This window comes from Manihot esculenta, chromosome 16 (genome assembly GCF_001659605.2).
Source record: "Manihot esculenta cultivar AM560-2 chromosome 16, M.esculenta_v8, whole genome shotgun sequence".
NCBI lineage: Eukaryota > Viridiplantae > Streptophyta > Magnoliopsida > Malpighiales > Euphorbiaceae > Manihot > Manihot esculenta.
The window spans coordinates 31803321-31816550 of record NC_035176.2 but is presented as its reverse complement, the minus strand read 5'-3'; the positions used below and the strand labels follow the sequence as shown (position 1 = coordinate 31816550).

The following is a 13230-nucleotide window of genomic DNA, read 5'->3' as shown; positions in this document are numbered from 1 at the left end:
ACAATAATCGTTTATAGACAATAAGTTATCACTATAAAATAGGCCTACGTGGTAAAAATATGATAAACTAATGAGTTGTCTTCGCAAAGGCCTTCTTAGGTCGACCTCCTCGCGCACAGATCTGCTTAAGTCGATCTCTCTACACAGGTCTGCTTAGGTCGACCTCTCCATACTGTTTCATTATCAAGAACAAAACATTACCGTCTTGCTTCTAATTATGATCTTTTCAAGGCCCGACCTAGAGATAATAATTCCCGAAATCACCCCTGATAATGGACATGTGGGGATTATTTATGCAATTACAGGAGGACCGAGTGTTAATAGGGGTGGGAACAAGGAGAATGTCACAAATGTTTAGCTTCTAGGTCAAACTCTGCGTTTTGAAATTAGTTAAGCTAAACAACTGAGTCTTTTATTTTATAAAAATGTTTGTGATTTAAGGAAATGATGAGATGTATTCTTCAAGCTTCTTTTTTGATAGGAAAGTTAGAAACATTAGATGGATGAAAGCGTGGAGACAAGAACAAATGTCACAATGCAGGAATCCGCTAGGCCATCTGGGCGTTAGCCCCAATAAAGGGCCATAAGGCCATCCGGGTATGGGACTCGCATAACAAGGAATCTCATGCCGGTCACAATGCGAGAATCTGCCAGGTTATCTGGACGTTAGCCTCGATAAAGGGTCACAAGGCCATCCGGGCATCAGACCCGCATAGTAAAGCATCTCATACTAGGTCACAAAGCGGGAATCTGCTAGGGAATCTAGGGCGCTAGGCCACAAGGCAACTTCAGCTAGGCCATAACTCGGACGTTGGACAGCGGAAATATAAAAAAAAAGGCCATAAGACAATCGCTAGGCTTCCATTAAACAAGGCCATAAGGCCATTCGGGTATGGGTCCTACATATAATCCAGATGTTGGACTGTATAAATAAATAAATCCATAAAAGGTCACAAGGCCATCTGGACATGAGTCTCACATAATAAGACATTTTATGTCAGGTCGCGAGGTGGGTATACGCCAGACCAACTAACCGGGTGTTAGTCCCATTTCACGAGAAGATTCTAATGCATGTAATGATAGGCCCCAAGGTGGGTATACGCCAGGCCGACTAACAGGGTGTTAGTCCCGCTCCACAAGAAGATCTTAAGGCATGTAATGCCAGGCCGCAAGGCGGGTATACGCTAGGCCAACTGGGTATTAGTTCCATTTCACAAGAAGATTATAAGGCATTTTATACCATGTTGCTAGGGAGGTATATGCCCGGCCAACCAGTTGATAGTCCCATTTTACGAGAATATTCTAAGACATTTCATGCCAGGTCACAAGGCAGGTATACGCCAGCCTGACCGAGTGATAGTCTCGAGAAGATTCTATGACATTTCATGTCAAGCTGCAAGGCAAGTATACGTCAGGCCAACCAACTGGGTGTAGTCTTGTTTCACAAAAAAAAATCTAAGGCATTTCATGCCAGATCACAAAGTGAGAATCTGCCATGCCATCCGAGCATTAGTCTCGTTTCACAAGAAGATTCTAAGGCATTTCATACCAGGTCGACCAACTGAGTGTTAGTCCTATTTCACAAAAAGATTTTACAACATTTCATGCTGGGTCATAAAGCGAGAATCCGTTAGGCCATCCGGACATTAGTCCCATTTTACGGGAAGATTCTAAGGCATTTCATGCTAGGCTGTAAGGCGGGTATGTGCCAAGCGGACCAACCAGGTATTAGTCTCATTTCATGAAAAGATTCGAAGGTATTTTAATGACTGTAAGCTTGTCAGGGCTAGAGAAAGCCCAAAGGACATCAGGGCTAGAGAAAGCCTGGAAGCACGTCAGAGCTGGTAGAATGTCCGTAAACTCATCATGGCTATAGAAAATCTAGAAGCACGTCATGGCTAGAGAAAGCCCGAAAGCAGGTCAGGCTGGAAGAATGCCCGTAAGCTCATTAGGGCAAGAGAAACCCAAGAAGCGCATTAGGCTAGAGAAAGCTCGAAAGCACGTTAGGGCTGGAAGAATGCTCGTAAACTCGTCAGGGCTAGAGAAAGCTCGAAAGCACGATTAGAGCTAGAGAATGCCTGAAAACTCGTCAGAGCTAGAAAAAGCTCAGAAACTCGTCAGGATTAAAGAATGGTCGTAAGCTCGCCAGGACTAAAAAAAGCGTGAAAGCTCGATCAGAGCTGGTTGGAGTAAAAAAATGCTCAGAAGAACGCTAGAGATGAAAAATGCCCGAAAGCTCGATAAGGCTGAAAAAGATCAAGGAGCTCGTAAGTGCTAGAAGATGCCCGGATGACCTTGGAGTTGATTGGTGCTATAGAAAACCTAGAAACTCATCAGGCCATCATTTCATCCGCGCTTAAAACAACCCTTTGGCCTCCCAATGCTCACGGGCGTGTCTATTTTATTATTTAATTTAGCCAATAGCATCCATCCGCTCTCAACTTTTTTCTACGCGGCAAAATTCTATTGGTCCCGCACATACAGAATGATATCCTCATCCTTGGGGAATAAACCCGGACGCCTCTGGTCAGGTTCTTCATACCCCGCACTCGCAATCGTAGACCACTCGGCCACCAAACAAATTAAAATATTTGATTACTTGCCAATTAAATAATCAAATTTACTTATTTATTTGTTTATTTATTATAAAATGTTTAATAATTATATAATTTAAATAAAAAATATATTTTAATTAAAAAAATTACTATTTAATTTTATGAAAAATTATTAATTAGTTTATTAATATTAAAAATATATTAATATATCTGACATTTTAAAAAAAATTATTAATTAATTTTTACATTAATTTTAATTATTAAATATTAAAAAATTTAAAATATTTTTAATATAAAAAAATTAATTAGTAAATTTGATGACCGTCGAGTTTCATACACTCCAGATTGAGCGAAGCTCAAAAGAGGCGAAACTGACCCAAGACTCCTAGAAGCCCGTCTCGTTAGGACAGTCTAACATCTTCGGTTCTGACTCAGACCTAGAGGATAGACTGAATCGCCTGCGAGCCCGAGTCTCGCAAGGGATAATCCAGCCCGGTGACATGAAAGGAGAAAGGACATCAGGCCCAGTCACTTCACAGCCATGTCCGCATGCACGCCAGAAGAAATTAAATGGCCGTCTGGCATGGAGATGGACTATGACGATTCCGTATGTATGGACCTACATGACAGGACATGTGGCACTATAGCAGGGAGGCCGTTATGCGTCACTAGCAGATAAAAGGAAAGACATAAAAGGGGAAGAACACCTTCCTCTCGGGACAAGCTGACACAACCACTGTAAACCCTATTTTTTGAATCTCAGAGCATCAATTGGCGTCATCTGTGGGAACGAAGGAGACCTTCTCGTCACCGGAGTTCCTTTCTTGCAAAACCCTCTGAGATCCACAATGACAAACCACAATGAAAACCACACCGTTAATGTAATACCCGGCTCGGTCAGGCATCGAAATTCCTACCGTCCGATGGAATCTCGGATGTCGGATTCGTTTTGAGGGGTATTGCAAGGGTAAACTGACATTTTCTACAAGGTTTTCTAAAGGTTTTCTAACGTAGTTTTCAGTGTTTTATGTGTTGTGAAAGGAAAGGGAAGGCGTTTTGAAGAGAAAAGACCAAGGAGGCAAAATGCAGGTTTGGCCGCCGAAAGTGCCTTAGGTTCGGCTTCCGAAACTTCACGTTAGGCCGCCGAACGTTGCATGGTTTTGCATGCAGTTTCGACAGCCGAAGGAAAGGCGGTTGGCCACCTATTTAAGCCCCTTTGACCGGCCATGGAAGGAGCTGGAAGCTCTCTTTGTGGTCAAGGTGGGGTTTATGCTCTCCTTGGATGTTTGTATGATATTTCCTCAAATCTTTCAAGGTTTTCATGAGTTTTCACTTGGTTTTGAAGGTTTTGAGTAAAAAGAGGAAGTTGTGGAGCTTGAAGCTTGAGGAGCTTGGTTTCTTCATGTTGTGAAGCTAGGATCACACCAGCCTTTGTTCTTGAAGAGGTAAGTGTTGATCCTTATGTTTTCTAGTGTTTTAAGCAAGTTTTATGGAGGAAAAGGGTAGAGTTGCATGGTTAGGGGTAAAAGGATGTTTTTGAGGGTTTTTATGCATGAGTATGTTTCGGTGTTATGGGTGTTGTTATGTATGGGATTGAGCAGGTACCCAGAGTTCAGTAGCAGGCTTGCTACGGGTCTAGGCGGCCTAAAGCCGATCTGGATCCTAGCGCCGAGCAGTTTGGAGCCGTTACAGAGGGGTATCGGTTTCCGGGCTGTTACAGTTAACACTACAAATGACCTGAACTTTGTCCAAGAAGGGCAATAGTTCTCTTTCTCTAGCCCTATAACTCCCACCAGCCAACCACCAATGCTGCCTAACCTTTCGCCGAGCTCAGGAGGGAACACACCCTGAAACACCATTTCCAACCAAGAACTCCAAACTATAGCCCTCCAACTGCAAAACACCGCCCACTAGCTGGAACAAACAATGCAACAAAGGGGTCTCAACACCTCGTTGAATGTATTTCCCGTAGTAGAGGGATCCCCAACCACCGAACATCAACCCACCTTTAACCATCCAATCCCTCAACAAAGCAACTATAAAACTGGAGCAGAGAGCAGAGGATTCGATAGGGAGGAGGAGCCAATAGCTAAAGCCCATGGAAGAAGAGTGAGAGAGCTCATCAAGAACGATGAGGCAGAAAGCTATTCTGCGAAAACTGCCAGAAGAACGGGAAGTGAGAAGAGGAAGGAAGGGTATCACCTGGAGAAGAGACCCAGACCAGAGGAGGAAGATGTAGATCAGAAGTTACAGAAGATGAAGGAGCACCTCCTGGCCGAGTTGGGGGCAAAAGACCTGACTTGCGGTTGTCAAAGCCGGTCAAAAATAACCTTTCTAGTTATCAACAATTTACAATTGCAGATAGTGGTGAAAGGATCAAATCCACAGGAAATTGAATACTTACATATTTTTCTTATCAAGATCAAGAGAATTAACTGAAACAAAAATAAACTGAAACAAAAATAAAACTGAAAGAGAAATAAACTGAAAGCAAATATAACTGAAAGAGAAATCAACTGAAATGAGATAAAATTGAAAGCAAAAATAACTGAAACGAGATAAAACTGAAACGAGATAAAACTGAAAGCAAAAATAACTGAAACGAGATAAAACTGAAAACGAAATAAATTGAAAATGAGATAAACTGAAAATGAGATAAACTGAAAGCGAAATAAAAATAAATTGCAATAAAAGTAAAATGGGGGGATTTGAGATTGATTTGATTAACAAACTACTGAAAGCAATTAAAACAAGCTAATAATAAAATAAAAGAGAAATAAATAATAAGAAAGCTCTAGTTGAAGAATTGGATCCACTTCAGTTGTTGGGATTGATCATTGACACTTAGTTTCTTTTGATTAATTCAATATATTAGTTATGGAGATGGAAGACGCTTCTCACCGCCATGTCTCTCCTTATGATTAAACCAATTAGGGAACGTCCTCTAATTAATTACTAATTAACAAATTGCCAAGGAATGTCCTTGGGCCTTAGGCATCAAACAATTGTTAATTGCATGAAGAAAGAGAGAGATCCAATCCTAACTACTCAAATGCATGAGATGTTGCTAGATCATACAATTTCCTTGGTTTTTACACCAAGTGTTCTTATGTTTGAATAACTCAAGCAATTACGGACTTAAATCATCCAAACTAACATATTATTACTTTGCAATCAAGAATCAACGTAGATCTAAAGAACAAAGCAATATTGAAATCATGCATGAAATTGCATGAATATTGAACAACCAAAAGTTTAACAATGTTTAATCAAGTCTCCCAATCCATAAAACAACTAAAGTATTACCTAATCCTCAACTAGAATAAAAGATTTCAGCTTCTCATGGCTGAAACAAAATTAAAAATAAAAGAAAAGAAGAAAGGTAGAAGAAGATATGTGAATTTCGTAGGTGCCTCCCAAGGGGGCTTAAAGGTTGTGTGGAGGCTTCTTATGTGTCTTTTTATAGTTGAAAGTGCTGCCCTAGGTCATACTTGCTTCCTAATTAGTGAAGAGGCTGCCCAAAGTGCTGAAAAGGAAGGAATCGCGTTGCAAATTCTCCGGAAGGAAGGAAGCGCGCTGATCAGGCTTTAGAAGAGGAAGGATGCACGCAGATTGCAGAAGAGGGAGTGGAGCGCAGTCATTGAATGCAGAAGGGAAAGAAATCTGTCCAGTCTTTCCTTTTTAGGTGGAGCCTTCGTTTGAATTTTGAATGCTGAATGAAGAAAAGGCAAGTGCATCTCCTTGAAATCTTGCTGCCTAAATAGGAAGATATGACTGCTGCAGTGTGTGCACATCTTTGAATAAGGAAAGAAAGATCTGCGATTTGAATTTCAAATAATCTTCTGACTGAGTTTTCCTTATTTGCTTTTGCTTCTGCACTTTCCTTATTTGAGGACTTTCCTTTTCTGAAAACTTTCCTTATTTGACACTTTCCATAATTGGCTTCACCTTTGAATAAGGAAAGAAGAATCTGCAATTTGAATTTCAAAGAATCTGTTGATTGTGCTTTCCTTTTCTGGCACTTTCCTTATCAGAAAACTTTCCTTATTTAGCACTTTCCATATTTGAAAACTTTTCTTTTTTGGCACTTTCCTTTTTTAGCACTTTTTGGCAGTTTTAAGAGCATTTTCACCAGAATGTCTCTTTACACCTAATTTCTGCAAAACATTATTAAAACCACAAAATTAGGTAGAAAAGATGTAAATAAACATCAATAATATCATGATAAAATGGGCTAAAATATGCTCTGTCAAGACCACAGTCAAACCCTTTTGCCCACCTCCTCGCCTTTCTCGGGGTGGATCAAATAGGAGACCATTCCTAAGAAGTTCATGATGCCTCCCATGGCGACGTATGATGGGACGGAAAATCTAAGAGAACACATCTTGAACTATAAGAAGTTCATGGAGTTGCAAACCTTATCGGACGCCTTGATATGCAAGGTATTCCCTACAATGCTCTCAGGACTAGTGAGGGCCTAGTTTAACAGCTTGGAAGCTGGGAGTATCAGGAGTTTCGGCGACCTCGCCAACATTTTCATCAGCTGGTTCATAGCGGGAGCTCTGGCTGAGAGGAAAACCAGTTATCTGAAAATAGTCAGCAGAAGAAAAATAAGTCCCTGCGAGAATATGTAGCCCGTTTCAACACGGAGGCCCTACAAACCCCGGAGCTGGATGAAAGCCGAGCAATGGAAGCCATACAGAAGGGAACCACCTCTCTGGAGTTCTTTGGCTCACTGAGTAGAAAGCCACCCACCTCCCTGACGGAACTAATGAAAAGAGCAGAGAAATATATAAGGCAAGACGACACCTTAACGACTAGTAGATTCGCCAGGGAAGCTGCAGATAGGGGGAAAGCCTCAGAAGAAAGAAGGTCAGAGAGATCGGAGAGGAGACAAACAAAGGCCCAGAGGCATACAGGCAGCCTTCGGACAAGAGGGAGCAAAGATCGTTTCCACCCTGGGTCCCTAAGACAATCACCCCCCTCAATGTCTCCAGAGCCGAAGTGCTCATGGCAGTTCAAGACAAGGAGTTCCTTCAATGGTCCAAACCCATGAGGGTCGAAGCAAGTCAGAAGGATCCTGATAAGTATTGCCAATACCACTACACTCATACCAGCTGATCAGTGAGATCGAGAGGCTGATAAAAAGAGGAGCACTTTTAGGCAATGGGACATCATCCTCCCCATAGCGCACCTCCTCACCGTCAGAGTCTGTTTCAAGAGCTCGGAGCTGAGCTAGTGGGGTGGAGGGGGCATCCCTGGCTGCCTTGAGGCCTTGGTTGAACTCGGAGGTGAATATGCGGAAGGCCTTGCACCAAATTTCCTCTTTCATAGCGTCAGAAGCCTTGAACTCTGCAAGTCGCGCCTCGCAGGCCTCATCGATCTTGGCCTTCAGCTCAGAGGAGTCCTTGTAATGTTGAAGATGATCCTCACAGGTGTAACGACCCAAAAATCGAGCATAAAACCTTCATAAATCATAACAAATAGTTCAGGATCTTCACTTACCTCTTGAAAACAAGAAGATGAACGATCCTAACGTGGAGATATGGAGCAACTCTCCTTCAAACTCTTATGTTTTAAGCTCAAAACCTTCAAAAAAACATTAAAACCAATCAAACCTTTGCATGATTTGATGAAAACATGAAACATACCTAAGGAAGACAAGGTCTCACCTCTGAAAGTGAAAGAAAAAGGCAATCCTTATCCTTTCAACCGACTGAGGGCCTTTTATAGGTGGCTGGCCAGACCACCTTCGGCGGCCTATCGTGAAATCGAAAGCCATGCATGTTCGGCGGCCGAACTTTCACCTTCGGCGGCCGAACCTGGCTTTTCTTCCTTAGTGCTTTTCTTCCTTGGTGCTTTTCTTTCAAACACTGCGTTCCATTTAAAGTTAAAACATTAAAACATACTACATTCCTGTAGAAAAACATAAATCTTACCCTTCTCAAAGATTCCAACATCCTGAATTCCACCGGAACGTAGAATTTCGACGTCAGACTCGAGCTGGATATTACAATAGGCTTGTTTGATCTCAGTCTTTAACTTCGAAGAGTCTTTGTACTCCTGTAAGCATCTCTAACAAGCCTAATCGATCTAAGTTTTCAGCTCAGCAAAGCTCTTGTACTCCTGCAAGTGCTCCTCACAGGCCAACCGGACCTTGTCCTCAATAAGCTTGGCGTCCTCAAGCAGGGCAGAACACCTCCTTTCCAAAGCCTTAATCTCTTGTCAGAATTGTTGTTGCTAAAGTTTTGATTCCACTGTCGCCAAAGTCAGGCCTTTCAGGTCATCGGTGCGCTTGCTAAGCTCCTGCTGAAGGATGACAATCCAAGCTAAGGCCTCTTTCCTCTGGGATATCACCATCTCGAAACTGGCCTACAAATCATCACGATCTACTCTAGCTGCCTCACACTGACGCCAGGCCTTGTCACGTTGAGCCACGGCTTCATCACTCTCTCGCTGGGTTTCCTCCATAGAAGACAACTGAGCCAAACCCTCATCACGACGAGACTCTGCTGCAGCTGCTCTCTCATCAGTTTTTTCGACATCTTCTTAAGCTCGGGCCAATGCACCCCTAAGGGTCTCCAGATGGCCTTAGGCGGCATCGAGCTGGCTCCGGGCGTCACTCGTAGCTGCGAGATTTTTTTCATGGTGGGCCTCTTCAATTTGACGGTCCACCGAGCTCTGAAGGGACTGGTCACGCTCATCGATCTCCATAAAGACACCCAGCATGTCACACCCAACCCCAACTGTAGAGACTGATATGACCCAGAAAACTGACAGAACTTCCCCTGATAATTATATACTTATAAAAACATGTAACCTGCTATCAGTCCAAATTATAAAACATATAGGAGAGCAAACTGATAACTGGACTAGTCAATCCATAATACATTTACAACAACACAATACCCTCTTCATTGGGCTGTACAATCTATACATGATCTAACAAACTTTATAAAAAGAAAAAAAAAACAAAAGACCCAAGAGTGGTCCGACCTCCTCTAAACTCTGAGTGGACGATGTGGAATGAAGGATGAACTAGGAGATGAGGACTGCTGAGCGGATCACCAAAAAGGAACTGAAATATTAAGAGAAATATAAGGGGTGAGTACAAACTACTCAGTGAGCGGATAAATAAATAACACAGGGGAAAAGATAAGTTTAGGTACTTCATAGTACCTAATATTTATCTAAAATAAATCAGCTGAATAAATACAATTTAATGCCATCAATATAAAATAAACTGTGAAAAATAGAATCCGCATACACTCATAATATGTATCCTGCAGATAATGCTGGCATCTCAGGTATAATAAAATAATGACAGCCTGAGAGCAATGCTGGCATCTTAGGCTCTATAATGACAAATTTGGCCCAAGAGCAAATAAAATACTGTTCATACACATGTGCAGAGCTACCCCCAAAGGGTGACCACCTAACATACGCCCCAAAGGCTATCTGTATATCAAGCGCTGTCCCAAAGACAGTATAACGATATATATCATGCTGAAAATAAATCACCCGTCATCAAGATGTTATCTGTTTGGTGCATATACAGAGTGTAATCGGCTATTTATTCAGCTGTGCTTTAAATTTCATTTATTCAAGATATATAAATTATCATTATCCTTTCCCAACTTAAATAAACAACATAACATATTCACATATAAATATATTTTAAAAAATAGTTTAACGGTCAGCAGCTTGAGCTGCTAGCTTGGCGGATTTGCGGCGCAAATCTGTCCCACATCGGCAGCAGCTGAGAAATTGAATTTGTATATATTAGCTAGCACGACACTAGTAAATAACTTGGGTTAACCATTTTGGGCCAAGTGGAAAATGGGTCTAAAAGTTATTTGGGTCAGTTCGGGCCCGGTTGTTTCAATTGGTATCAGAGCCACCTGGGTCAAAAAAATTATGCGGAGCTAGTGGGCCTGCGAGGAAAGGGCTACCCGTGAGAGACGAGGTGGAGCCACCCGAGGTACTAGCGAACCACAATACCCAAGGGTCCGGTCCTGGTTAGCAATTGTCATGGATTCAGTTGCGACGATGACGTCGCAAAATTTAGCGGGACCGAGTGTAACGGTCAGCAGCTTGAGCTGCTAGCTTGGCGGATTTGCGGCGCAAATCTGTCCCGCATCGGCAGCAGCTGAGAAATTGAATTTGTATATATTAGCTAGCACAACACTACTAAATAACTTGGGTTAACCATTTTGGGCCAAGTAGAAAATGGGTCTAAAAGTTATTTGGGTCAGTTTGGGCCCGGCTGTTTCACAGCACCTGGCAAAAGAAATAAAAAAACAAAAGATGTTAAAAGAAATTACAAGAATAAGAATAGTCCAAAATGATGAAGTAAGTCACCATGAGGAGCATCTCTTGAAGACTGTCCGCTAGCTCCTCCCGAGTCCTGGAACTGAATCGGTCCCGCTATTTTTGCATTTCTTAACATTTAGCAACTGATTGCACTTGTATTGTTCAGATCCACAATACGTGCAGTTCGAATCTAAACAGAAAAACAAACTTTCTATTTTTGCATGTCCCAAGCCTCTATAAATCCCTTGGATACAGCAAGGGAATGAAAAGCAGTGAATAAAAGACGCTTCCGCGAAGAAGTCGAGCGCGGAAGCGAAGTGTGTATCTAATAATAATTCTTGTTTCTCAATCAATAATGGCTATCATAATAAAATCTCTCTTTATTCTTCCTTTGTTCTTTGTTTCTGGCTTTGCTGAGAAGTTTGATCAGCCAAATGCTTACCAGGTCTTAAACAAGGAACATATATTAGGGCCTCATGAATTGTTCGGAAACCCATTTGGAAATCCTGATGATTACAAGAAAGTGAAAGTACCTGATGATTTTGGGACTCAAATTCAAGGTGATGATGTTGCTGCCCCAGCTTCTAATAAGCCTCAAAACGGTCCTCCTGATAGTCCTAATTTGGCAACTCTTGGATTCAAAGGTGCATGGGAGTTGGTTTCTAAGAATTCTGGCGTCTCCGCCATGCATGCAATTTTGCTTCCTAAAATTAACCAGGTCTTGATGTACGATGCCACCATTTGGAAGATATCTAATATCCGATTACCTAATGGAGAATGTCGTATTCTTAACAAAACCACAGGTGAAAAGGATTGCTGGTGTCATTCAGTATTGTATGACATTAACAACGCAAAACTTACTCCTCTTGAGGTATGTGTCCAAATCACAAATGTTAGCTAACGTGTATTTGGATGATGGTTCTTTTTCTAACGATAATGAAATCATTTTCACGGCAGCTCCACACTGATACATGGTGCTCTTCTGGAGGTCTCGATGTTAATGGAAATCTTGTGAGCACTGGTGGCTTTCAAGGTGGTGCAAATACTGTTAGATACCTTGGCACCTGCAAAGGCTGCAACTGGAGAGAGTACCCAACTGCACTTGCAGATCGTAGATGGTATCATTTCATGTTCGATCATTTTGTTTTCATATATTTCTTCATAAGAAATTTCCTCAGGTTTGTTTCCTGATTATGCAAGGTATTCGACACAAGCAACATTGGCAGACGGTGGATTTATCGTGGTTGGTGGCCGTGATGCCTTCAGCTACGAGTACATTCCGGCGGAAGGAAAGTGCAATGCTAAACCTTTCTTGTTCGAGTTCCTCCGCCAAACCACCGACCCAGAGGAGAACAATTTGTACCCATTTGTCTTCCTCTCCACTGATGGCAATGTCTTCATCTTCGCCAACAGTCGCTCCGTTTTGCTCAGTCCCAAGTCTAACAAGATCGTCCGCGAGTTCCCTGTCCTCCCCGGTGGGCACCGCAACTACCCAGCCTCTGGAATGGCCGCTCTCCTCCCACTAAAACTTAAGGCCGAGGGTCAGACGATGGTCAACACAGAAGTCTTGATTTGTGGTGGTTCTGCACACAAAGATTCGTACTCTAAAGCCGAGAAAAATATATTCTATACTGCACTTCAAGACTGTGCAAGAATGAAAATCACAGGTAACGACTCTGTTTGGAGGAGAGAGCTCATGCCAACACCACGCGTTATGGGCGACATGATGATTCTTCCTACTGGAGAGGCCCTCATACTCAATGGTGCTAAAAGAGGAGCTTCAGGCTGGGGATTTGCCAGAGAACCAAATTTTGCCCCAGTTTTATATAACCCAAGAGCCAAAAAAGGCGAAAGGTTCACCGAGTTAGCACCTTCCAACATTCCCAGAATGTACCATTCAGTTTCTGCAGTTCTGCCGGACGGAAAAGTCCTTGTCGGCGGCAGCAACACAAACAATGGCTATATTTACGATGCCATGTATCCTACTGAGCTTAGAATCGAGAAATTCTCTCCACCATACTTGAATCCTGCACTGGCTAAGAAGAGACCAGTGATTCAGGGCATGCCTAGTGCGATCACCTATGGAGGCAACGTCGCGGTTCAAATCAAGTTAGAGGGATCCCAAGTGCAGCAGCAAGATCTGAAAGTGGCAATGTATTGTCCTGCTTTTACTACCCATGGAGTCTCCATGAATCAAAGACTTATAGACTTGGGATTGAAAGAGGTGAAGAGCAATGTAGGAACCCACACGATCGTGGCGGTCGCACCACCGAGCAACATGATTGCTCCCCCTGGATTTTATCTGTTCTCTGTTGTTTACCAAGGAGTCCCCAGCGTTGCCAAATGGGTGCAGATCAAGTGA

General features: G+C 42.5%; 1 protein-coding gene across 1 annotated transcript; it reads left to right on the top strand.

The window, feature by feature from the left end:
- Positions 1–11223: 11223 nt before the first annotated feature.
- LOC110603070 (aldehyde oxidase GLOX1) lies at positions 11224–13230 on the top strand. The gene is made up of 3 exons (XM_021740740.1): positions 11224–11739; positions 11826–11986; positions 12069–13230. The coding sequence occupies exons 1-3, from the start codon at positions 11224–11226 to the stop codon at positions 13228–13230; spliced, it is 1839 nt and encodes a 612-aa protein (XP_021596432.1).